Source organism: Cupressus sempervirens, chromosome 11 (assembly GCF_028749045.1).
Source record: "Cupressus sempervirens isolate cs-2001-9-10 chromosome 11, ASM2874904v1, whole genome shotgun sequence".
Lineage (NCBI taxonomy): Eukaryota > Viridiplantae > Streptophyta > Pinopsida > Cupressales > Cupressaceae > Cupressus > Cupressus sempervirens.
In genome coordinates, this window is record NC_143128.1 from 226,251,364 (window position 1) to 226,279,172 (window position 27,809).

The following is a 27,809-nucleotide window of genomic DNA, read 5'->3' on the forward strand; positions in this document are numbered from 1 at the left end:
TTATATGTGAGACACACACACACCATTTTAAACACACACACACACACACACACACACACACACACACACACACACACACACACACACACACACACACACACATTGCTAATTATATGTGAGACCACAAAGTATAATATTGTACTAGTTTATCTCTTAAAATATCTTTGTCTTCATTTTATTGCACAACATCATAAACAAAAGCCAAAAGGTTTTATTTAAATGAAGAAAAATGACCCTTTAATACGTTTTGATTTACTTATAAAATAGAAGTTTATGAATCCTTTTTTGATGGCTCATAATGCAATAAGATTTTGATAATCTCAACTTGATGTGCTATGGTAATAGCTCAACTATTCATGAAATACATTTCAAGATAATTCTACTTTGTTACTATTTATACCTATTCATATGTCATGACTATTTTGTAGTTTTCTCCACTTGTAATAGATATGTTTTTCAATGCTTATTATTATGAAAATATACTCGTTTCCTTGAAATCTGATTTGAAATTAAGTTGTAATGGATCCTTTCAAGCAACCTGTTGCTCTAAATACTTGTTGCACTTATCAGTGTTTATAAAAAGAGTACAAAGGAAGGCTCTTGTGATGCATATAGATGGTACATTTGATAAGGGGATCATGAATAAACCCCTATTTTCTCTATTGATATATTTCTAGTGGCAATGTTTCCTTAGATAAGAATAATAAGATATATATTACATTTCAAATATCATATTTCATGAATTGTAGAGCTTCCATTTATGCTTCTAAATTCAATAAATAACAAGCAAAAGTATCAAAAGGATAGACATATTTATCTCTGCCATCAATCACTGAATCTTACTTTATACATGATGATTGTGTTTGCATGAGTCACCAAAAGTTTCATCATTAAATCTTCATGTTTATTGTGCCCATAAAATGTCATTCACCTAACAACAAATCATTGCACTTTACCTAGCTCTTGTGTTTTGCATGTATGCTTTCAACAACTATTCCAAGGGTCATATTCATGAGAATCCATGTGAAACCGCACAACCTTCTTCATTTGGCGAATGGTTGATTCCTCTACATGTTTGAATTTTGAAGACAACACTCCTTTCAAGAGGTCATTAGCAATATGAATCTTATAAGAATCAATGGTGAAAAACCATTACAATCATAAATCATAGTTCATGCATTGTAGGGCCTAGGCATATATCGAGGAGCCTTCTTTTGCATAATTGATGACAAAAGACATCCAAACACCATCTCTACAGTTATGCATCCACCCTCCAAAGTTGCATTTCTGTTTGAACATAATATGTGCTCACAGGCTGTATGGAGGCACTAACAAAGATATTAAAAATGATGATGATATTAAAACACTACAAATATTCCAATTTTATAGATTTTGGTCAAGTCATTATGAAAAGTATCATATTCCATTTGCATGGTTTAAAAATTTGCTTCTAAATTAGGTAATTAAATTTGTTAAGATTCTAATTTCCTTTGTAGATTTTTTTAATAAGTATTTATATATCTGTTACCTAAATTTTATGCATGATGATTTTTACTTCAAGTAACATCACAAAAAGTAACATTGCAAAAGGAAAACGTACATTTTCTATTCATTTATATACCATCATATATGAAATCACAAGCAAAAGAGATACAATGTTCATTGTATAGATCATCAACTGATATGTACAATTTTCATTTTTTACAAAGTATGAAATGAATTAATATGCTGAATAGAGAAGATCTCACACAAGCCATGAGTATAACTAGCTAGATTGCTTTCATAAGGAAATGCATGAACAGAGAAGCATGTGCACGAAAGAAATAGGAATAGAGATAACCATTCATTGCCTGTTGTTTTGATTGGTTATGGACTCTTTTCCTAGTGCACTCATCCAACTCCTAGCTCCATGATCTCTAGCATTTGAAAAAAACATAAAAGCAACTAATGTTAGATCTTGAAGGATCTAAGCAATGACTACCTATCTCTACGACTACATATTCCATCTGTTGATGCATTTCCATCATAATAGAAAAGTAACCAGTGATATTAAAATCTAGTGTTCAGAGAAATAAAATCATTTATGAAGTGTCATGAGCCCGTGCTCGAACCTCATGAAGGATAGCCTAAATATCACATGGAATCAGAGTATCCTAATAGTCAGGAGAACATCATTTCAACATGTAGAGACAGTGAGTATTTGGATGACTCTCAGCATCTAAAGTTTCTTGTAACAATTTACAAACCAAGAAGACAATAAAAGAAATTATCTATAATATTGGTGCAACGAAGAGAATTAGTTATCTATTGGAAAATGGATTACTAATAAATATACAAAACTGAGCATTCAAATTTCCAACAAATTTTAGTTGTAGTTGAGCAGTATCAAAGAAAAGGAGCAATTTAGTTCTATTACAATGATCAAACATGAGTCAAAGATGGTATAGTATCAGTTTAAAACAGACCTTCATTCAGTTCAAGTGATGCTCTGCCCTCTTACTAACATGGAAATATACAAGTTCCAGCATCAGCAACAAGGAGCCAAAATAACATTCCAGGGGTTAATTCACAAGAATCAACAGTGTCAAAAAATATGTATAAATGAAGACTTTCAGCAAATAGGTACCATATTTTAATGATATGCGCTATATTCAGCAAGCAAAATGATATAGAATTCACAAAGTCTAGCAAGAAGTAGTTTTTGCACTACAGGCAGATCGAAAAATGATGTGAAGATGTCTTATCAATGTCACGTAAATGAAACAACAATATAACGGGTTCACAATGATATTAAAAAGCAATTGGACAAAGACAAAAGCATTCAATCAAATACATACAACAGACTGCCATGACATAGATTTCAATACAACTACTGAGAATTCACAAAAGATAACTACTATATTTCTTGACAATCTTGGCAAGTTATTGACATTCTCAATAGTCCAACTACTAAACAATCAGAGAGCTACAGTAAAGTGTGGGGTTGTCAATAATTGTTACAACTGATATCATCTTTCGAATATCAATTAAAATTCTGAGCAATGAATCCTTAGATGTAGCTTTTGACCTTGCAAGTGGTCCTGTGAATCAAGAGTGTGGTGTGAAGTTTGGATAAATATTAATGCAACTTTCTCAAGCATGGGAGAAAGCAGATACTCAGGGTGCAGCTGAAATTGCAAGTTTTTTTCCCCCCTCTTTGCAAGGCTCTTTAACAACAAATGCAGAGTTATTGGAAAATGTTTAATACATGTTGAAAGACATTTTATGGTCAAGAAGAGCTGTAGAAGGTCACATCTACTTTCATTTAGCTATATAGCCGAATCAAGTGCATCATAGAATAGAACAAAGTGATCCAGACATTATGGCAGCTAAAAGAAATATCATAACCTTAGAAAAATCAAAATGAGCAATGAATTTATGCACAGGAAACCCCATTTGGGTGTTTATAATGTAATGACTTCAACATTTTCCACGGAAGCCAGCAAATCTATAGCATGAAGTGATAGATAAAACCCATAAGTGGCTGCTTTGAATCAGAAACTCAAAGTTCCTTCCAGCCATGGCGGATTCAGGCACAAGCAACCCATTCTAGTTTTCTAAAGAACACAACTTGCAAATTAGATCACAGGAAAACACCCACAAAACTGTAGTATGTTATTCAAAAAGCAAGAGCAAATAATTTAGTGGCGGCAGGTGATTTTTAGTTACAACAAAAATGCTTCAAATACCTTTGTGGTGGCTTCATCTTCATCTTCAACAAATATGACAAGAAACAACATATATACAGTAAACCCTTATGGCAATTTTTGTGAAATAACAAATAAGCATTTTTAAAAAAAAAAAAAAAAAACTCCAGATCGCTATTCAAAAAAATAAAAGGAGAAGGTAAAAGATGCATGTATTTGTAATTTTTGGAGTTAAAATGAGAAAACCCTATATGTTGTTTTTTTGAAATGAAAGCAAAACCCAGGCGACCACTAAGAAGTATGCCATAAAATCCATCTATATGTTTATTCAACTCATACCAACAGTATCATGACATTCAACAAGAAGCAACTCGTAGATACATTCTAAAGGAAAGCTCATACCTGTTGAGCAATGAACAAGAAAACAACTTATGGCATCCAAACAACAAACAAAAGAATGTCATTGCGGCCATTAAACAACAATGAAACCCTCAAGTTTCATTTCCAGTTCCAATGAAAGTTTGCCATCAAAATACAAACAAAACCTTTTGTGTTTAGGGCGCAAGAGAACCCAGATTTATTCATGGTAGCCACAAAAAACTCTGCAAACCCTCATTCCTCTTCTTCATCACAGATCCAAATGTTTCCAAAAGATGAAAATGATAAATTGAGGAATGAAGATTTTAGGGTATTCAAACAATATATCTTGCCCCAAATTTCTTTTAACTTTCTTTTGGAGTCCGTAGGTGATTTTATGGGATTTTTATCCTATTTTGATTTTTGCATTTTGAGAGTGGGAGGGGTATATGTTTATGGAGTTTGTATAAGGGTTTTTGTTTTGCTTTGGGTTTTATTAAAATATTTAAAATATTAAAATAATTTCTATATTATTTTAATGTTTTTATTTATTTTTAATGTAAGTGAAGGGATTCCTCAGTTTTATTTTTGTAATAATCTCGTATTGTAAAGGAAATACTTTAAATGATGAATTATAAATCATTTATAGTATTTTCCTTTTCTTGAAAAGGCAAAAATAAAGGGTTTTGTTTTTATTATTGCATGATAATATTTGTGAAGAAAATATTAAGGTGATAAAATTACAAATCACTTAATTTTTTCTATCATTAATGCAAAAGGGGGTGAGTCATCCTTTTCCCTTGTCATGGTATTAATTCAGAAACTCAATTATGAATATCTAGAAGGATTACAGCTGAGGAGTTATTGCATTTTGGAGACTTTTTGAGTCTGCTTAGAGATAATAACTGCATTTATGAGGGGCAGTTATGATGATATTATCAGATGATGCCTTTTGGGCTATTTTGTACACCTTTTGAAGTCTTTTCAAAGACTCAAGTTTCGCCTTAAGGGCAAAATCCGACCCAACATTTATGGCTTGGAAAAATGCAGTTGGATGAAAGTGCATAAGTATGAGTTTTGTAACTCATTTTGGGGAGTTCTAATTTTATGCATAGAGTTTCTGTGACTAATTCTGAGTCCCAGACTATTTTTTGCAAAGTTTGTAATTCATTTTTGGAGATACAATACAAGTGACAGCAACGGTGATTATGTTATTTTGGGTGTTCATTATTCAACCTTCTTTCTTTTTGCAAATTCTGTGTGTATTTTCAAGATTTGATAGGATAACTTGTGAATGTTTTCAGTATTCCTTGTCTTTTTGTCTCATTCTAGCACCTTTGTGTAGAAAAGTAAGTTTGCTTGCAAGTTATAATATGTGCTTTTATGTGAAATTAATCAAAGTGAGGTATTAGTTCATCCTCCTTTTTGTAGTTTCAGTATTGAAACCTCATTATAAATCATTTGTGTAAGCCTTTACAGGGAGTCATGCTTTATGTGTATTTCTTAGAGCTATATAATCCTTTCTATCAAATGTATTCCTGTCTTCATAATAACTTCTGGTGTATCACCTCCTTAGTTTAAAATTTAGGTTTTAGGTTTGTATTAAGTAATTTCTTACCCTTTTCCCTCAATTTTTCATTGAGTTTTAGAGATTATCACTAAAGAATCTAATAGGAGCCGGCCTAGAATCCAGAGGTTTCATTTCATTATCCAGTCTCATATAGTGAAATGAATCCCATGTTAAGTAAGGATTACTGAACTTTTTCAGTTCAGTAAAGGGTGCAAATCCTAAAACTTAACAATATCAATATCATCACCTTACATAAAAAATCTATAAATTAGTATCCTGGGGGTTTACCTATGAAAGCTTGACCAACAAAACATGCCTTGCAGGTTGCATTTTCTAGAATTTTTCCTTGAGGATGTACCTTTGAATTTACACTTGAGTAGAGACATTGGCAAAGAACTATGCATGAAGCCCACACCACATGGGTTGGATGAAAATTATATCATTGTGACCAACCCTTGTACAAGTTGTGCTATAATGCAGAACCAACTACGTATAATCCTTGTCTGATAGTGTGATTTTCTAGTACCAACTGTAGGTGAAATCTAACTCTTGATTTAATACAAAAGGCATTAAGTGTCCAACCAATATGAATACTCATTTTTCCCAATGCTATACTTTTGACTATGATTTGTCCTTCCATCTAATCTGATGTAGGATCCAAACTCTTACAAGTGTGAAATATTAGAAAAGGCCCTTGGAAATAAAGAGTCTAAAGGGAAATGAGAGCATCCCAGAAATTCATCTAAGATCAGTATGCACATCTTGTATACAATAGTTTCTTGTACAACTTCTAATCAACAAATACAAGTGCATACTACTATGCCATAAAAGCGGAAATAGACATAGTTGATTTCCCACAATTAAAACCTTAAAGGAAAGTGATTGCAATTTACCGATCTAAACAAAATTCAGCAGCATTACAACATATAGATTATTACTCTATAATCATAGAACTAGAAGAATTAGACAGAATAGAGAACACATATATACGTGGGGAAAACCTTTCCAGGTAAAAAACCCCACTCTCCAAACCATCAAGCTAATGTATTATTCAGTAATAAGTTACAATACATTTTCAGCCTTCACATGGAGATTTACATCTTGCTCCATTCTAGAGAAAATCTAGCAGCATAACCCTGTGCAAATATCTTCTCATCTCACTCTTTCACTCTATTGCATTACCTTGCACTTTATTACATTACAACATGCAATACCCATTTTATGAACATCTTAAGACCCAACAAAATGCCCACAAAGGAGTTGGGTGTTTTTCGTGGCTCAACCACAAGGAACCATGCACAATACCACATGCACATGCAATACCAAGAAAAGAGCGTCCATCCCTTGATTAGGTGATGACAGCTTGTCATAGAATCCGCCAAAAATAGCGGTCACAAGAGAAGTGTAAGGGAATCCGTCATATCAACCTATTTTTGGCATATTCTCTTACACACACCAACCACTCATTCTTGGGTGCCTAAATAGGCCTCATGTCATAAGATGCTCTTACAGCTATCATAGCTCATTCCTTAAATAGCTCTTATGCGTCATAGGAATCCGTCATAACCATTTCAGCCATGATCTCCTTCACACACTTCAAGATGCCGACACATGTAAGTGATCAACATGCCAACTAGACATGTACACTCACATTTACATATTATTTGAAAAAATACATTTACAAAATAAATAATAATAAGAATAGGAATTATACAATGTTGAGACACCTTATTCCTAACATTCTCCCACTTGTCGAATACCTTGTAAGAGCAACAGGAACATAACAGGAACTAACCGCTATAGGCCGAAAGGCCCATAGACTCCGAACACCATTTGAACTTCTCAGTGCCCATTGGTTTCATTAATGCATTTGCAACATTCTTCATAGTATCTACCTTCTCCAAATTTACCTTTCCATCTTCCACCATATCTCTCACAAAGTGAAACTGCACATCAATGTGCTTCGTTCTGGCATGGAAAGTTGGATTCTTCGCAAGGCAAATAGCACTCTGACTGTCACACCAAACAGTAATTTGTTCTGCATCAACACCAACATCAGAACACAATCTCTTAAGCCAAATGGCTTCCTTACAAGCATCAAAACTGATGAAACTATATCATCACAGCCATCCCTGAAACAACATAAATCATAAAATATGCTCTTGTGCTCCAACTAGACACCTGTCCAAATAACACAAGCATAAGATCCATGTGATAAAAAAAGGCTACACACACTACCACCACTCCACTGTGCTCATGAGCTACACAGAAGCATCAGAAATATCAACTTCTTAGCTCAACAAAACTATGAAGTCATCCTCCAGAAAACAAGATAAAACATCAGCCAAAACAACAACCAAACTAATTTGTCCAGTCCAACTGATAAACCCACAAGATTGAAAATAACATCCACAGTAAATGCTAACTCATCCACTCACCCATACCTCAAAGGTATCGAACACCAGAAAACTCATGCCAGCAACATAATCAACCCATAAACTGCAACCTCAAGCTCTATGTGCAAACCAGTCGATGAAGACCAAACACATACAAGAACTCCCACTGCATGGATAATGTCGAATCTGAAAAATCAAAAGCATACTGAGTCTACTAATAAGAACACAAAGAAAGTGAAACATGTAGTACCAAGGACCATCCACAAAGATATGCAAATCCTGTAGCAAAAAACACTGCAAGAAACATCTCTCTCATCCAGTCTCCACAAATCTCCTATGTTCTCCACATCCAACAAAGACAAGAGATAAAGGAACCAACTTGTCATCACCAAAAATTAATCAAGTACAAGTAATAACAATTGACCACAAAAGAGTGACCACATAGCTCCAACAAATCTCAAAAAAAAAAGTTATGTGAACCTAAACATCCAAGAAGATAACCAAGACCAAAGAAAGAAGCTGCAAACCATAAGCATGTAGCATGTCCTTCTACGAACACTTCTAAATGTCAATTGTGCCATGTATGATCTCCTTCATAGCCTCAACAAAAAAGCCACAACAACATCCAAAACTGTTCAACCTCAACATATCAAACATAACCTGATATCATAAATCTACATGGATGTAAGCCTCTCAAAGAAGATCAATCAACTCCATTTCCCATTTCAGGAAATTAGCCCACTAACATCTCCTATTGTCATCATAAATGAAAGTACACCTCAAGGAGATAATCATGTTATCCATCTCTCACAATGAATCCTCCAGAACCATCTAACTGCAGCTCAAGATCCACAAATATGAAAGAAAAGATAAAGCACCTGAAAGTAACATTGGGCAATACCTCTCAAGTGATAAACTACCAAGTAGACCAAAAGAGGGGAATGAGAATGCTCCTCCAAGATATGCAAGTCACCCTATGACTTATCAAAGAACAATATCCTCATAGGTCTCTATTGAACTCACGTCCAACAAAGGTGTAGGCTCCTCAGACTTTCAGCTGAAATCTCATCAAGAGTATACATCTCAACAACATGTCTCTCATCTTAAGAGAACTCTAGCCTCACCTAAGTCTCCAAGTATCCACAAGCACCTGTAATCAATCACTCCATGCAAAACTCCACTGCAACATAGCACTGTCATGAAGTATCAAGCAAATGATCAAAGTACTCAATACTAAGAAACTAAAACAAGATCAATGTCAAAGCTCCAACCATGGAATTAGGAACATAATCATGACATCATGATCTAAACCATCTCCTCCAAAGAGGTAACATGCTTCATGTGATCATATCAAATAACTATATCATGTCACAACTCTAAACTAGTAATAAAGAGAGAACCATGACATAAAAGCCACCATGATAACATATCAAATAAAAGCATAAACAACATCTATAACAAGGATCCCTTGAGTTCAAAAGATGTCAACATCTCCAATCGCATGAAGATACCATCTCCAACTAGTGAACCAACAAATATGAAAGACCCTTCTGCAGCAACAGGGTCTAAGGCATCCTCCAACATCTGCAACACTAAAGAAGATCATCCATCACCATATGATGGAAAAAATATAGCCACTGCTAAAGCTCCCATTGAAGTGTGATACCAAGCTCTCCAAGCATATGACACACCATCCTCCAAAACTGAAAATCATCTAGGTCCACACATCACATTGGGTGAAACCAAGATCTCCACACTAAGGAAATTCACCATGCTTTAGGACTCCATAACTGACTATCCAAGTACTCAAATATCATCCATCCTCTCATCTCAAAGCAACCACACAAATGCACAAGTGACCACAAACAAGGTCAGCTAACAAGTTTGTACCAACACTGAATCAAATCTGGTGGATATAGATAGTCCACATCCAAGTTATCCCACTGCAATTAAATGGGCGGCCTACCCACTTGACTGCATAACTTGTAGATCCAATCATTGCAACATGCAAACCCACTATCACATTAGTGACATATACAAATGAGATCAAAGAGAATAATCACGTAGACAACATGACTCAAACACCAGATCAAGCACAAATCTAATTTGCCAATTATGTCCACATCAAACATCATAGTCCAGGAATCCAACAAAGCATCACCACAAAAATGCTGAGTGACTGATCACGCACCAACATCTCTATGCAGAGAAAGAAAAACACCTCCTCTCACCATGCACAAAGAATACATGCATGTAGAACTACAACCATCTCATCTGGTACCACTCTAAAGGAACAAGAGTCCAAAAAATAGCTCTTCAATAGATCCACAAAAAACCACAAGCTTTTTATTTCAACATGCAAAACTTGCAAAAACATTGTGTTTAAGAACACCCATGCACATCCACACCCACTTCTCATCTTGAAGACTCAAAGTCTGAAAAAAAATACCAAACAACTGAACCCAGAATAATGGATTATCATAGATGAACATCACCATAGATTTTTTTAGGAAAATCTATAAACCCCTCGAATCCAATGAACAAGAATCCAAGCCATGCATGTATAAACATCCAAGAGGAAAACATAGTACTGGAACTTCAGGCCCACTTGTAGACCAATCCCACAACCACTATTAGTACATGCATCTGAGAGAGAGAGACTATCCAGAAGCTTCCAGATCATCCAATGATCAACTCCATAGTCTCAATGCATTCCAGGTAACAAAAGAGACACCTTCAAATACCCATGCATCAAGAGTTATTCTGCTGTCAACCAAGAGCTCCAGATCAATGTCATTTCAACATGACCAACTCTATTTTCTCTGTCTTCACCATCCTTCAAGAAATGTCTGCTGTCTCCTGAAAGAATAAATCAATTGCAAGACTTCCACTCATCAAAGGATTAATTATCAGTTAATTTCTTCAAAATAAACTTCTTCAAGCTCTACAAGCTAAGAAATCTTAATAGAAGAAATACCCAAAACCAAAAACTCTGTGAATCCTCCCATGCAAACAACATGCAATTCACAAAAATGGGCTCTGATACCAAATGAAGGGAAATGAGAGCATCCTAGAAATTCATCTAAGATCAGTATGCACATCCTGTATACAATAGTTTCTTGTACAACTTCTAATAAGCAAATACAAGTGCATACTACTATGCCATAAAAGCGGAAACAAACATAGTTGATTTCCCACAATTAAAACCTTAAAGGAAAGTGATTGCAATTTACCGATCTAAACAAAATTCAACAGCATTACGACATACAGATTATTACTCTACAATCATAGAACTAGAAGAATTAGACAGAATAGAGAGCACATATATAAGTGGGGAAAACCTTTTCAGGTAAAAAACCCCACCCTCCAAACCATCAAGCTAATGTATTATTCAGTAACAAGTTACAATACATTTTCAGCCTTCACATGGAGATTTACATCTTGCTCCATTCTAGAGAAAATCCGGTAGCATAACCTTGTGCAAATATCTTCTCATCTCACTCTTTCACTCTATTGCATTACCTTGCACTCTATTGCATTACAACATGCAATACCCATTTTATGAACATCTTAAGACCCAACAAAATGCCCACAAAGGAGTTGGGCGTTTTTCATGGCTCAACCACAAAGAACCATGCACAATGCCACATGTACATGCAATACCAAGAAAAGAGCGTCCATCCCTTGAATAGGCAATGACAGCTTGTCATAGAATCTGCCAAAAATAGCGGTCACAAGAGAAGTGTAAGGGAATCCGTCATACCAACCTATTTTTGGCATATTCTCTTACACACACCAACCACTCATTCTTGGGTGCCCAAATAGGCCTCATGTCATAAGATGCTCTTACACCTGTCATAGCTCATGCCTTAAATAGCTCTTACGCGTCATAGGAATCCGTCATAACCATTTCAGCCATGATCTCCTTCACACACTTCAAGATGCCGACACATGTAAGTGATCAACATGCCAACTAGACATGTACACTCACATTTACATATTATTTGAAAAAATACATTTACAAAATAAATAACAATAAGAATAGGAATTATACAAGGTTGAGACACCTTATTCCTAATAGAGCCCACATATTGACCAGCTCCAAAAAGATAAATGTAACTCCACCATATAGATTTCCCACTGAAAACAAAATTTGAAAACCCTGACCTTTGAGAATACAATGGAAAAGAGAAACTCTAAACCTTGCACACCCATATCCTTGTGCACTCATCACACTTCAAAATCTCTAATTGAAATCCAATGTCCATGTATTACTTCAACTTTCATTCTCCTTTCACTATACTTTCATTATATTTCTACACGTCTCTCAAAAATATAATGAAATTGTATAAATTTGAATCTTTGAAATTTGTACATTGAAACTAGATGAGGATAGGATGTTACCAATCGATTCAGCAGGGTAGGGCCTTTATTTCTTGACATTTTCAGAATATGGATTGACTCAAGGAAAGGAGGAGGCTCAAAGATGATGCAACTTTATTGGAGGGAAATAACTAGTTAAACAAAGTACAAATAAAGGAAGCAAAAATTGCAAAATGGGGCGGTTATTTACAATGGAGAGGGGAAAACCCTAAGAACTAAATTTGACCATTTATAGGATGGAAAAAGTATAAGCCTTTTCAGACCATTTTTTTGTAAAATGGTGAGAGATTTTGCACAGGATATGAATGTGAAGTTTGATTAAAATAACTTTAAAAGAAAATCAAATCTATGGCACACAGACCATCTAATCAATCATCCCATCTATAGAGAAATGAAATGGGAATTCAATATTTATTTTACATATTTAGATGAATAAAACCAACCGATTTTATTCACGCTTAAAATCCTTAATTAATGAGAGTGAGATATTATTTCAAATGTGATCAGAGAAACCATAAAATCACTTCCAACCCGAGAAAAATAAATTCAAATCAAAAGATCTCAAAGTAAATATCTCTTTATTCATAAACAAAATAACCATATGATTACTTTGGGGTTTTATGTCAATAATGTATGGTTTTCAAAGAAAATTAATACAAGGAGGAAGTTATGCATATCTATGTCTCTGATTTTTGTCTCCATTTTTATGTACTTGTTGTTTTGAGATTGAAATGAATAAAGTTCTTTCAATTTAATACATCTTGGATGAGTTTCATATCATTTCATTGTTGTTTTTAATTTAATGAATTAAGTAAATGCTTCCATGAATTGATAGGGTTTCTAGGTATATGGGAGGGATATCGTTAGAATATAATTGAGGCCTAACAACTGATAATTTTAATTGCAAGTCAATTAAATAGGTCAAGGGTTAACAATTTGAATCTTTATTACAATGGATAAGGTACTGGTCATAAATTTGTGATGAAAATTGATATAGTCATGTGGTTGCATAATATACATTTAAATCAATCAATTTTCTATTCATGTAATAAAGAACTAAATTGTTGGTCATTCCCTTATTTTGACAAGTTTCTTTAAATTATAGTAAGATGTTGTAAATCAACAAGTTGATTTAAATTCAAGAAGTTTTATGACCTTTTTTTTTCTATAAGGGAATATTTTATAAAAGAATATCATTGGATAAAATTTCCAAATCTCTGATATGAATGATTTCATGCTAAATATGGGAAATAACTAAACCCTTGGCATCTTTCTTCATTCTGTATCCTTGGTATTGGTCTTTTGCAATGTGTAATTTTAAAACACCAACATAACCCTTGTGCAAGTTGTGCTACAATGCAAAACCAACTACGTACTGATAGTATGATTTTCTAATACCATTCCTCAAGAAGCAATGAATCTGTATTGATTTCTATAATATTAACATTACTAAGAATTTACAAAATTAGAACCATTGTCAAGAAATTTTCTACATACAATACCTTTGATTATCAAATTGGAATTTCTAGGTAGTTTCAAAATTGAACACAAGAGTCTCTTGATACAATACCCCCCACCAGGGTAGTAGGAAAAATATATGTTTCAACCAAAGTGAAATCAACCACAATATACTAGGGCTTCAAATAGTTGGTTAAAAAAAGGGTATGTATGGATGATGAAATTCCAAGAAATGGTTTTCTGTCATTCTTTTAGGAATGACATACATTGTTCCATTTATTTAATTTTTACTTAAATGTGTGTAGATATGCCCATTTCAACATGATTCAAGATAGATATGAAGAATCTTGTATTCTCTAGGAAACTAAATATAGTATCTTTAATCTTAATATCAATACAAAAGTTTAAAATGAAATAAAATATTTCTATAGATGAAGATAACTATTGGCATTGATGTATCTTTGCTAATTTGCTAATTAATTCTTTGATTCTATTGTGTGATCATGTTCTTATATATTTATGCTATGTATGAGAGTGTCTTTTTCTTCTTGGACTTTATTTGTCATTATCCTTTTGATTGATGTTTTTAAAGATATTATTCCCTACTTGGGAACCCTTTACTGATTTATATTGCATCCAAACACACATATGTTTCTCCTTTATGGTGGTTTTTTCACTTGACTATATCTAATCTCTATTTGTGCTAAAAACCTATGGCTACAGATTTTGAATGTTCATTTGACTATTTAACATAAGTGGGTTATCTTTTCAATAAATATTATTTTAATCATATATATAAGTCCTCGTACCCATGCATGGATCAATTATTCCTTGATACCATTGCTAATTATATGTGAGACCACAAAGTATCATATTGTACTAGTTTATCCCTTAAATTATCTTTGTCTTCGTTTTATTCCACAACATCATAAACAAAAGTCAAAAGGTATTATTTAAATGAAGAAAAATGATCCTTTAATATGTTTTGATTCACTTGTAAAGTAGAAGTTTATGAATCCTTTTTTGATGGCTCATAATGCAATATGATTTTGATAATCTCAACTTGATGTGCTATTGTAATAGCTCAACTATTTATGAAATACATGTCAAGATAATTCTAGTTTTTTACTATTTATACCTATTCATTTATCATGACTATTTTGTAGTTGTCTCCACTTGTAATAGATATGTTTTTCAATGCTTATTATTATTCAAATATACTAGTTTCCTTGAAATTTGATTTGAAATTAAATTGTAATGGATCCTTTCTAGTAACCTGTTGCTCTAAATACTTGTTGCACTTATAAGTGGTTATAAAAAGAGTACAGAGGAAGGCTCTTGTGATGCATATAGATGATACATTTGATAAGGGGATCATGCATAAACCCCTATTTTCTCTATTGATATATTTTGGCAGCAATGTTTTCTTAGATAAGAATAATACGATATATATTACATTTCAAATATCATATTTCATGACTTTTAGAGCATCCATTTATGCTTCTAAGTTCAATAAATAACAAGCTAAAGTATCAAAAGGATAGACATATAGTACAGTCATGCATTCTAGACTAGAGGTAGTAAATGATGGAAGATTCAATAACAATATAGGTTTGGAGTTTGGTGAAGAGATAAGGTATAAATGATTTTGTCAAGAGTTATGTGATTGAGAATTATTGCCCTTCCAATAATAAAGAAATAATAGGTGGATTTTAGTCAAGTACAATTCAGTGTGTTTCATATAAGGCTAGGGACTACAAGCTCATGTACTCACCTTTGAGTTGTTCCTTGTACGAGGGTTAGACAACAACATGGGGAGATCGACTAGATTCCGGAATTTTGTTTTTTAGAGAAGTAACCAGTATGAATTACGCATTCCTTAATGTGACTAATTCTTTAGAAGGTAAATCTTAAGAAATAATTCTTATAGTGTGGTGAATTTGAGGACAAGGGAATATATTTTTTATGACAATTGTATCTAATATCTAAATATTTGAATGTTAGAATTATCTAAATAAATAATGTTACGTTACTTTGTGGTTAGTACCCTACCTCCTACAATATATTAAGTTCCGATTATTACATGGTCAATAAAATGTTAAATATGTTGTCACCGTTTCCTACTACATTGATCCCTGCCAATTGGGAAAATGCTCACGGGAAGGTCTTGGGTAGGTAAAGCTCCCATTGATCGAACTACGTTTTTTCCTTGGGATGATAGAGGTTGCGAAATTACATTGGGCGTGTGTCGCGGAATTCCATCACAGATATTGGATCATATTTAAGTTGAATTTACTTGAGCCTTTCCCCACACAAGTACAGGTACGCTGTGGAACGTACACGAATCTTTCAAGTCTATCCCGAAGAAAGAAAGAGGGTAAATAGTAGGGAATATGTGATAATCTTTCAAGTCTATACGCATACATTGAACTTGTCTATTTCCACGATCAATGTGAGAGATGAGGATGCTAAAGAAAACTACAGGAGCGTCGAATAGCTTAGGTTTCTTTTCTCCATCCCGTGAAGGAATTAATTCTAAGCCAGATCCAAAACATAAAGTTTTATTCCATTCCCTTCGAGTAATACATTTTCATGCATAAATATTTCGCTTCCTAGCCTATATAAACAGCATGAAAACTCAAGCCAGCAAGACACCAGACTCACTCGTTTGTTTCTTTTGTTTTCTAGGCTAAAAGTGACTATGATATATGCTGATAGTGAGCAAACTGTGAAAGTCTTCTGTAAGAAAGATCCTAATAAGGCTCTAGGTGTCAAAAATGGCAAGCCAGCGTTTGTTGACATTGATTACAAAGACGAAGCTCAGGTATCAAATGTTTGCATATGAGGTGATATGTATTTAAATGTTTGATGAAGTGATAGTTGTTTTCTCGGATCCCTCTTCATAGAGTGTGTGTGTGTGTACGTGCAGGAATGGCTGAAAGTGGAGAGCGGGGACACAGCTATTAAGGGTTTTGTCCTTGTAAACAAGGCCATTCGGAAGGCCATTTCTCAGCCATCTGGTCCTGTAGTTGATAAGGAGGTACATATACACATTTTGTTTGTGCTGATCATTTTTCGGAGTGTATATTTAACAAATCTAAAAAAAAAAAAGATAATAATTCAAAATGATATAGATTTAACTTCATTATGTGTATGTGTATTTAAAATATATCAGAATCAAAATCTAAAACTGATAAGAGTTATATGCAGAATTCATATATAATAGGAACACTTGTAATAAGGAAATCTCAGAAATAATGTTGTTCGTTTCTAGTGATTCATTACATTCAGGCCTTTTCTTGTCTTGATAAAGTGTGATTGTTTACGGGGCGCAGCTGGTGTTCGTTAACTACGTGAGTGATTGCTTTGGCGGGCTTTCGCTCTGGAGTTTAAGTGATGGAAATCCTGAGTTTAAGTGCATATGTGTGGCAAACAACACTACCCTCAGATGGGAAGTAAGCGTGGGCATTAAACTTGTGGTGAAGACGACCGAGACTCCGAACTCCAAGCAGCTCTGGAAGATCTCTCCACAGTTCTGGTCCGTTTGTTGCAAGGCTTACTCTGACCAGGCTCTCAGTATCACAGAGGACGGCAATCTGAAATTAGTTTTGGCTGATTCCAGTGACGAAACTCAGGTATATATACATTGCCTCGACTAATTGGAATTTATGTTTCAGGGTAGATATCTCATCTTTGAATCTTTAATTACTTTGATTGTGTATATGAATGCAGCAATGGGTGAAGATTTTTAACAGGAATGATCAAGTCTTTGCCCTTCTCAACATCGCCACTTCGAAGGTCTGCGTTCAGCCCTCTGATCCAGATCAGAAGGTATGCATTTTCTTCCCCGCGACTGATTGCTTTCAATAATTCAATACTAATTAGAACGCCACAAAATAGAGCGTGTGATCTGAAATGTCCAATTGAACTCAAAAACGATGCACAATGCACAGGTTTCCGTTTTGACTTTTACTTGGAGAATAAATTCATGTCGTTGATTCGCCGCAGGTGGGATTGGACAAGTATGAAGGTAATCTTAAGCCGGGTTTTCTGTGGAAAAAATGTGGAGACAACAATGAGTTTAGTAACATAAGCGTGGAAAGTGATCTGACCGTATCTGGGATGTAGACAAAAGTACCCAGAGCATCCCGAATGTGGTACAGAAGGTGTCCGGAAATGAGAGGTGCTCTGGAAGATCACTCCGCACATTGTGACAGTATGCTGTAAGGCTTTTTCTGACAAAGCTCTCGGCGTTGAAAATGGCAAACTAAAGTTTCTTTGCCCTAAATCCGGTGACAAAAATCAGGTACATACATTTTCTATATTATTTGTGAGTTTAAATCTTTTGTTTCTTCAGTACATGCATGCCTGCACACTTAACTGACCACGGTGGTCTTCTTGGACACCTATTGTTTGTATACGTATGTGCAGCAATGGCTCAAAATTTTGAGCAAGGACCCTCTGGCCTTCGCTCTTGTGAATAAGGCCACTTGGATGGCCCTTCGCAATCCGTCTGCTGCCGGTGAGGAGGTATATATATTTGTATTCTTCTTTTGTGATTATTATACAGCCTACCGCTCTTTTATGTGCCAAGAAGGTTTCTATTAAATATCTCTCATGTGGAGATGATGCAAACTTCTAACTGCTATTACAATTTTGGGGTATAATTCTAGGAAAAAGAATCTTCATTTGGGCTGTTTGCCTTAGGAGGGCATTCTTCTCAGATATATAGAATACTTATGTCCAATCCGATTATTTTTGGAAACTGATAGTAAACTGCGCCTGTTTATCTATTAACAGGCAGTGTTGGTGGCATATGAGAATAATCCTGATCAAAATCTGCTTTGGAGCGAAAGTGATGATAAGGAAGAAGGCTACAAGACCATAAACATTGCAAACTAAACTACCCTCAGCTTGGAAGCCAACCAGATTAGTCAGGACGTTAAAGTTGTTGCGCAGACGTCCAACGCGTCCAAAACTGGTCAGCTCTGGAAGTTTTGTCTTTGCACCTAGAGGGACTATCATGATATATAATCTAGTATAGAAAATATATAATCTCTCTAGATATGGATGTTTTCAGACTACATATCTCCCTAAGCACCTAGATCACATGTACATCTTGTCGATCTTATAAATAAAGTTTTGCTATGGATTACTATTATTATTATTGAGTGTATAGCTAGAGCTTTATCTCAAATAGTTTGGGAAACAATTGGTTTATACATATTATTATGATTTGATATAATAAACATTTATTTGTAAAAATCTTATAGTATTTTTACTCGTATTGAATCAATCTTACTAGATTTGAAATCTGAATTCCCAATTTTAAATTAAATTATTTCATTTTATGTCTCTTTTAAAGTTAATTAAAGATATTGCATTCTAAATTATCACATGATACATTCATTGGATGAGATTTTCTCAACAAGTCAACTCATAAATTATCTTAAGTAGAAATATAGTACAAACAAGCACAAGTTCCTACATTAGACAAAAGTTGTAAAAGATTCATATTTTTATTATATCAAAAGATTCGTATTTGCATCATGCTTATCTCATCAATTTCTTATTGTTTAAAATAAATCAATATGAGAAAATCATATCTATTGTTATTCTAATTTTGTATTGGCTTCTAATTGAATTCTTTAGGTGCTATGAAAAATTCTTTGGCTTGTGTGCATTTCTCTACATATTTCCTTAGTATTCATTAATGGAGATTACTAAAGTTATCATTTTCCTTTAGTTATAAAATATAAGTATAATTCATATTGGGACTTAAATATGAAGAATTGAGGTTTGGTGTGGATTATTTAGAATGGATTTATGCTTTTTTGCGGTCAATCAAGGTATAAAATTTAAGAGATAGGAAATTCTATATTATGTAGGTTGGAATGCTATTATTTAATTATTATTTTTGTGTTATTTTTCATAGATTTAATCATTTTTCCCTTTAAGAGTTTTACTATCTTAATAAGTAAATCAAATCCTACATATCCTTTACAAAATGAAAATTATGCTTCTATCTTTCATAGATCATTATTTATTATTTCCTTCCATGATGTATAATATAATATTATTAACCATGTAAAAATTAAGTGTTCATGATGAAGGGTTCTCCCGTTAATGCGATGAACACATCATAGGAACAAAGAAATAACAAAAAATTACGAGAACGAAAAAATGGGGTTCTTATTTTTGCCGCATATCTAGAATTATAGAATTTAGAATTGTAATATGCTAACCCACATGGTCTTCTTCATTATAGTAGTCCACAAGATGAAGCTACAAACTATCACTTAAAGTTTTCCTAGACAATCTATGGGCATTTCTTAAATAGGCAATTTTATGCTGCTAAAGAAGGTTCTAGAAACTTAGACATAATACCTAGGGTCGACAAACCTTAACAATACATATAGAGTCAGTCAAATACACCTTTGACATTAATTTTAGAAGTTTTGATTGGCCCAAATTTGGAAGGCCATAATTTTCAAACCGTTGCTCTGATTAGCTATTATAACCACTTTTTGGAGCCCTCAACATCTAATCAAGGAAATCAAATCAACAAAGTACTCATTTGTTTAGGTTTTAGGCCCTCAAAATTAAACTCAAAGTTTTCGTACCAATAATTTATACCAAAAATTCACAATAACTTCCCCGATACTTATGATATCGCATTGAGCCTCAACTAGCATGATGATATGAGTGAGACGAACATCCACATCTAAAATAAGGACATTCTAAGCTTGCATGACTGACTAACTAAGTAGAAATCCTCCACAGACAATAAATCTACATGAAGAAAACCCTTATTCTAAAGAATGAAATAATTTTTTTTGGTTTAAGCAAGTTTTCTCTTACATAAAGGAATCTCCTACATCAGACACCTAGGGTAATTTTCTCCTACATCAGACACCTAGGGTAATTTGAGGAGTGACCTTGTCATGTCTTAGGTGTTTAAAGGAAAACCAAGATAATTAACCTACTACCTTTCTAGCCATGATGAATTTCTACTAACCTACCTTTCTATTTGACTAATTATTCTTCATAAGTTCTATTCCCTATACTTTTGCCAAAATTACTGTCCAATATTTCCTTAATCTCCTTTGTAGTTGAACTAGTTGCTAAAATACTCTATTGTGCTTCTACAATTTCACCTTCATCACCTCCATCATAATACTTTGTCAAATCTAAAATGTTGAATATCGGTGACATATTCAGTTCAATAGGAAACTTTACTTCATAGGCATTTCCAGAATCATGTCTTTTCACTACCTTGCATGGTCCAAATCTCTTCATTTTTTGTTTATTATTTGTACCCACTAGAAATATCTCATTCCTCAAAAGAACCACGACTTCATCTCCTATGTAAAATTACTTATACATCATTTTAACATCCACCTTACCCTTGTACTATGTATTCATCTTTATAATATATGCTTCCTCACCTCATCATGGATGTTCTCCAAATGTTTAGCAAAATCTTCTTCTTTGCCATTTCTTATATCCCCTTTATTCAAATGCCCCAATTCGAACAACACTACCCTCATCTGGAAAGTAAGCCTAGGCATTATATATCTCACATGTGGAGATGCACGGGTTTTGATAGTAAACTGCACTTATTTATTACCAGGCAATGTTAGTCACATACATGAATAATCTAGATTAAAATCTACTTTGGAGTGAAAGTGACGATAAGGGAGAGGGCTACAAGACCATAAACATTACAAACAACACTGCCCTCAACTTGGAAGGAAAATAGATTATTCAGGACATTAAAGTTGTTATGAAGATGTCAAATGTGTTGAAAACTAGTCAGCTCTACAAATTACTCTTCGCACCTAGAGGGACTATCATGATATATAATCTAGTGTAGAGATTATATAATCTCTCTAGATATAGATTTTCTTAGACTATATCTATTGATTGACGGAGGAATAAATAGGATAAACAAGATATTTGGAGGGGGGTGAATCAGAATCTATAACACCTTATAACTTTTCAACAATTCATTTGCACCTATCAATAACTTGTGCATGTAAAACTTGTAATGCAAATTTGTTGTAACATAGAAATCTAGTCAATCACATGCATCAAAGTAAAACATGTAACACAATATTTGCTACCAAGAAACCCTCCAAGGTGAAGGTAAAATTGGGGTGTGGATGACACCCACAAATCTTCAAAATTTTAGTAATAAAGATAAACAATTAAGATTGCAATGTTTAACCATAAAATATGATCTGCTCTATGAGGGGTATGCCTTGTTAAAAGCTTAAGAGACTATTAAGTTCACGTTGTTAGAGGATTTAACACACAACAAAGGAATATTTTATGTGATTTACAAAGATCTGTTAAGAAATTTACATTGATTCAAGTCTATTAAAATTGATTCAGTACCTAACTCTTAGTTTTCTCTACAAGCTGATTTCAAGTCTTCTCCTTGCTAACTAATCGTCTCCTCTGATATGATATGCTTGTCTTTACCTTTCACTTCAATGCCATGACTAGGTCACTTGCTCTGTTAGATGATAACAAAACCCTTCTCTTACTTCTTTTTTTGCATGCATACACTTCTCTATGCTTTATGTTTCTTTGCATGCTTAGGATCTAGGTTAAGATCATTGCTATTTAAAGAGTTTCATAAAGAATTTTCTAGGTGATTCCAAGTTTTTCCTCTTCACCTTGTTCATCAAACACACAACATAGGGATATGTGATCCACATCAAGTAAATAATGTGTAACAACCTCGACAAAATTGAAATATTTCATCCAAGTTTTCCTAATAATCATTTTTCCTCAAACTTTGTTCCATTGTTGACTTTTATGTTAACTTTGCATTCCTCAATCTTTACTATTTCCTGATGCTTAACATTACCATTTTTCAGTCTATATTACCTTTCTAACACTCAACATGTGTTGTGCTCAACACACACAATATAACATGGCACTTGTATACTTGGAATTCGCTTGGGCATTGATGAGCTTGGCTCATATACAAAATTACTCTATGACCAAAACCTTACTCAACTCCTATAGAGCTTAGTTCATACTTGCTTATGTACATGACCCGACCCTTATTTTTCAATGAATTCCATGTGAACTCTAGTAATCGTTGTCAATGCATGATGTCGTATGTTTCTTGTTTCCTCCAAAATATGATTCTACAACTGAATTCTTGCAATCAAATCAATTAAAATATTAGCCACTGAAAGATTATGATCTTCTATGATAAGATCTTGGGTTTTTTTCAGTTCTCTCTACATAACAAACAAATGAGGTATCATCATCTCCTAAACAGAGATAAATTTGGATCTAATGTCACTTTCAACTACCTGAAGCTCAGCCAATGTACCTTGAGCATTCAGTGGATTATTGTAATGATCAATACTTGGTCCTACTAACTCATAAATAATTCTGCTAGATCTCTTCATCTCAATGTGATTTGTATTTATTCGTGCATGAATGTTATTAGTGAATCTTGGTACATCTAACAAAAATGTATACAAATTTTGTATGAATGTTGTACAAATGTTGTATAAGCTAGTTTATGATTGATGCATCTTCTTCAAAATTTTGATTGTCAAAAACATCAACAAAAATATGCTTTACATCATACATTTTTTTAGTATGATTGTATGTAAGAAAGTGGTTATGAATTTGACAACTAAAACATTAAGCCTCATAACTCCCACACATGTTCATGACTTATTGTCTCAGAAGTTTTAATGAGAAATGAGTTTATAATTCAAAGGAAATAAAAAATAGAAATCAAAGGAAGCAATAGATAAACAATATGGGATGGTAATGTCCTTAGGGAAATGAAAGCTTTCATCTAATGCATTTTCATTTTGTAAAAATACTTGAAGGAAGAAAAATAAAGGAGTTATCTCTACGAGATTAAGCTTCTTTTAGCAAATCATGTTCTTTAAATGATAGAATCCTTTGAGCATACACCACTTCCTACAAATTCATACACATGGTTCTAAATTGCTTGAGCTAGACTATATGAAAACTCCTTTGTTAATGCCTCAACATGAAATTGCACTACATCCTCTTTATGAGAGGGAATGAAAAATGCCTTTCCATGATAATTGTTTGTAGTTTAAAAATTGGTTTCCATGTGAAGCCCCATTGACCTCAAAACCATAGATTCTACATTAATGGTGACTATAGATACTTTATCTACAACTTTTACCTTTGTTTGTCTACTTGAAAGTTCATGATAGAGTTTGTTCCATATTTAAATGGAAACTTCCCATGTAGTGAAGTATATTTTCTACTAAGAACATTCCACTCAATGCATCTCATATGACTTGATTGATCAACTTATTGATTGCCAACAATGTTTGAATATCCTCAAGTTGCTCCAAGCCTGTTGAAAAAGAGTCAAGATCTTCATTCAAAGCACTAAGACATGCTAACAATTTCTCAAAAAAATAAAATAATTCCATGTCCATTTTCATCAAAGCGGGAAATGAATTCACATCATTCAACAAAGAATTTGAAGTCAACAAGGCCCTCTACAACAAAGAAAAATTTAAGGACACCCTAAACAATAAATTCAAATTCAAATTTAAATATTTAAATTTATCAAATTTTATAAATTAATGATAAATTGAATATATAAAAGTCAAGTTTTAATTTATCAAACATTTCCTTTTAATTTTTTACAAGGAAATAATATTAAAATAAAAATCATATTAAATTATTATTTTATATTCTTAATTTTTTAAATATTAATCTATTTCTCGAATTTTTAGTTTTATGAGATTGTTACAAATACAACTTTAGTTTGTAAGTCATTGCTTATACTAGTCTAGACTATCTATAGTTGCATCTTTTAAATCCCTAAATAATATATTATAAGACATTGATAAATAAAACTAGATCAAACAAAAAAAATGTCTCATATTAAAAATAGAATCACATTTCTAAATTTATTGACAACTACAAATCATTGACATTATTCTTTTCAAGGGAAGAAAGGCTCTTGATATTCTCTGATTTTTTAATCTAAAAGACAATATCTAAATAAAATGAAAGATATAAAACTCTTTTTATTTTTTTATGTCTTATTCTTTTATTTCTCAGATTCATGTTGAGAGGGAAATGGAGGAAACTAGGGAAGTTGAAGTTTCAATTTTCTCAACTTGAAAAAGCCGAATCAAGGAATGAAGATGAAATAGAATCTCTGAGAAATTTATGTTGTCGTGGGGATATAGAAATTAGAGTGGCATGATCAAATCAAAGCTTAATGGACATACTATGATTCCTAAAATACTTGCAAGTCTGATTGCTCTGGTGGACACACTAGAGTTGTGCATTTAGAGGGCACCAAAATATTGGTCATAGATGAGGAATTTGAGAAACCATTCACATGAACTATGGAGGAAGGTGAGTAAGAGGATGAATAGGAGGAGGAGGTTGTTGGTTGTCCAAATTAATAAATTCTTGATAACCCATTGTCAACACCATTAGATAAGAACCTTATTTTTTACTTTAGTTTGAAACCCTTATTGCCTTAAAAACATAAAAACTTTGCATAGTCACTATATATGCAAAGCTCACTAAATAGGAAAGAATCATAACTTATTTCATAGTTGGAGACTCTTGGAGAGAAGCCAAAGTCAATTTTAAAAGTATTTTAATCCTAACCAAGGTTATGGTATCTACAACCACATAGGCTAGGTTAGTCTATTGAGATCAATTAGAAATTTTTTCATCACAACTGTGGTTTCATAAGACCTTGCAGGCCTCAAATTTGGAGGAATGTAACATTTTTTGCATGATATTTTTTTCTCAAATATTCTTTGAAAAATTATACTTCCTTCTATCTGTGATTGAATTTGAAAAGATGCGTTGATTTTGTCTGTCCATTCTGAATCTTGATTTCTTTTAAGGTGGATCTTGCTAAATAAAAAATTGGTTGAATGCAAATATATGTTAATTTTTTAAATCTCTTTTGCTAGTGTCATTATTCCATCCATTCTAATTGACAAACTATTTCAATAGAAACTATTTATGTGCAGGTTAAAAGTTTATATCTTGGAAAGGATCATGTTGAGGATGTTCTTTTATAGAAGAAGATTCTTCTTTCTCTCACAATAGGTAAATGTTTATAGAAATATGTTGAGTTATTGTTACAAAAATAAACCTAAAAAAATTGATTTTTTTCCCCCTAAAAGCCTTATTTTAGGGGTAACATGTTTTTTGTTGATGAGTGGATTTGTTCACTCCATTGTAGCAGTTTCAAATTTCAAGTGACTTAGGGTAAAATGTTTTAGTATTTAGTTTAACTTTTGGATTATTCATTTATTATTTTCTTTAGCTACTATCATTCTACCATACATTTTTTTCAATTTGCATTTCGAAGACCAAGAGAGTATATAACTATTAGACCTACTAGGCTAATAAATTGTCTAAGGTTAAGGAATGAAGTCCATAATTTTATAAATAATAAGCTCCATGATGAAGAACATCAATATGTAGATGTGTTGATAAAGGCTAAAAAGATAAATACTATGAGTGGAATGGAGCATAAATGAATTTGATGATGTGGTGAGAAATTGAAGTCCTCAAGACACCATTCAAAAATATGACATAAATGTAGGCTAATATATTAGGGTACCAACCTATCAATAGCAGTAGGTAAAAGCTATATTAAAATATCATTAACACATTCATGTTATACACCTGATTTAATGGTATACCATAGCTATAGGCATTTTGAAAGGACTTGAAAAGATATTTTTTCTTCATTCTAACACATTAGTGGCATTTTAAAAAGCCTTGATGTGTGTTTTTAATTATCATTTAGATAACATGGCTAACCTTTCTAAAACTATGTATCACTATAATGATTATCAACTTACCAAACAACAATAATGAGTCTCAACAAAAAGACATCTTAACATAATCCTAGGTGCCTTATTTTATATATTTGGATTTGTGATGCAAAGAATCCTCCTATGATGTTAGGCATCCTATAAATTGTCACCCAATATCCTAATCAGTAAGGAAACATCTCATATTGCCTCAAGGAGATACAATTTCTTACATCAATTCTCATGTTCAAAGACAATAATCTAATTCATTAATCTTGGATTAATAGACTCCCCTATTGTCAATCTGTCTCTTGATAACATCCAAAAGACCCTTTAAAGATCATACCTATCCTCCTTGGGTCTTTTAAACTCCAACACACACCTCAACCTTTTACTCTTTACAAACCACCTTTGATCTAAATTGTATTTATTGATCACATCTTATCATAAGACTCTATTTCCCTAACTTCACCTTCATATCCTGTAACTATTTATCAAGCCTCCTTCCAATACCCTATTCTTATCAAGCCTCCCCCAATAAACTATGACAATATTCTTACATGCCAATCACGTGAAAGGCATTTGATCTCATATTGATATAAATATTATGCAACAAAGGGAGGCTTTCCCCAGGAAGAAAATCATGTCTCTACTGAAATAAATGATCTGATAACCAAATATTTCACAAAAAGAATATTTTTATTAGCACTCTATTAAGAATACTAGATGAAAATTATTCTAACATTCATAAAAATATTTGTCTCATAAGTAACAATACAAAATTTTGTGTTCTTTTGGCAGGATTCAGAATTTTCTTGTCACAATTGTATTCAAAAGATGTTACCTCTAATGAAAAGGAGGACTTAGATGAAGCATTATGGAGAGGCAACTTATCATTTATTAGTTATTCAAGTGAGGTTTTGAATTTATTATTTGGCATTGTATTTCTTATCTCAACATATTAATTTTGCAGTATTATGCATAGAACTATTCTTTTAGAAATTCTTTAACTAATTCTCTACTTTTATTTTATTGATTCATATGATTCCCTTTTAAAACTTTTTTTCCTTTCCCTTAACTTTTATTCTATATCAAAGGAATGTAGAATAATAAACTCTCATAGAGTGACGTG

At 33.1% G+C, this 27,809-nt stretch overlaps 2 protein-coding genes across 2 annotated transcripts; both read left to right on the forward strand.

Annotated features, from left to right (window-relative positions):
• Positions 1 to 16,519: 16,519 nt before the first annotated feature.
• On the forward strand, positions 16,520 to 18,150 carry LOC149528983 (ricin B-like lectin R40G3). The gene is made up of 5 exons (XM_089810705.1): positions 16,520 to 16,674; positions 16,780 to 16,890; positions 17,186 to 17,485; positions 17,583 to 17,681; positions 17,859 to 18,150. The coding sequence occupies exons 1-5, from the start codon at positions 16,552 to 16,554 to the stop codon at positions 17,976 to 17,978; spliced, it is 753 nt and encodes a 250-aa protein (XP_089666831.1). The 5' UTR covers positions 16,520 to 16,551; the 3' UTR covers positions 17,979 to 18,150.
• Positions 18,003 to 18,752, forward strand: LOC149528984 (ricin B-like lectin R40G3). The gene is made up of 4 exons (XM_089808096.1): positions 18,003 to 18,033; positions 18,095 to 18,156; positions 18,282 to 18,380; positions 18,651 to 18,752. The coding sequence occupies exons 1-4, from the start codon at positions 18,003 to 18,005 to the stop codon at positions 18,750 to 18,752; spliced, it is 294 nt and encodes a 97-aa protein (XP_089664222.1).
• Positions 18,753 to 27,809: the final 9,057 nt, after the last annotated feature.

Excerpts from the sequence above, each read along its gene's own strand:
- LOC149528983 (XM_089810705.1), top strand. The coding sequence starts at position 16,552 with ATGATATATGCTGATAGTGAGCAAACTGTGAAAGTCTTCTGTAAGAAA. Across the intron at positions 16,675-16,779 it reads ATTACAAAGACGAAGCTCAG|GAATGGCTGAAAGTGGAGAG; the intron begins GTATCAAATGTT and ends GTGTACGTGCAG. Across the intron at positions 16,891-17,185 it reads GTCCTGTAGTTGATAAGGAG|CTGGTGTTCGTTAACTACGT; the intron begins GTACATATACAC and ends TACGGGGCGCAG.
- LOC149528984 (XM_089808096.1), top strand. The coding sequence starts at position 18,003 with ATGTGGTACAGAAGGTGTCCGGAAATGAGAG. Across the intron at positions 18,034-18,094 it reads AAGGTGTCCGGAAATGAGAG|CTCTCGGCGTTGAAAATGGC; the intron begins GTGCTCTGGAAG and ends TTTCTGACAAAG. Across the intron at positions 18,157-18,281 it reads AATCCGGTGACAAAAATCAG|CAATGGCTCAAAATTTTGAG; the intron begins GTACATACATTT and ends ACGTATGTGCAG.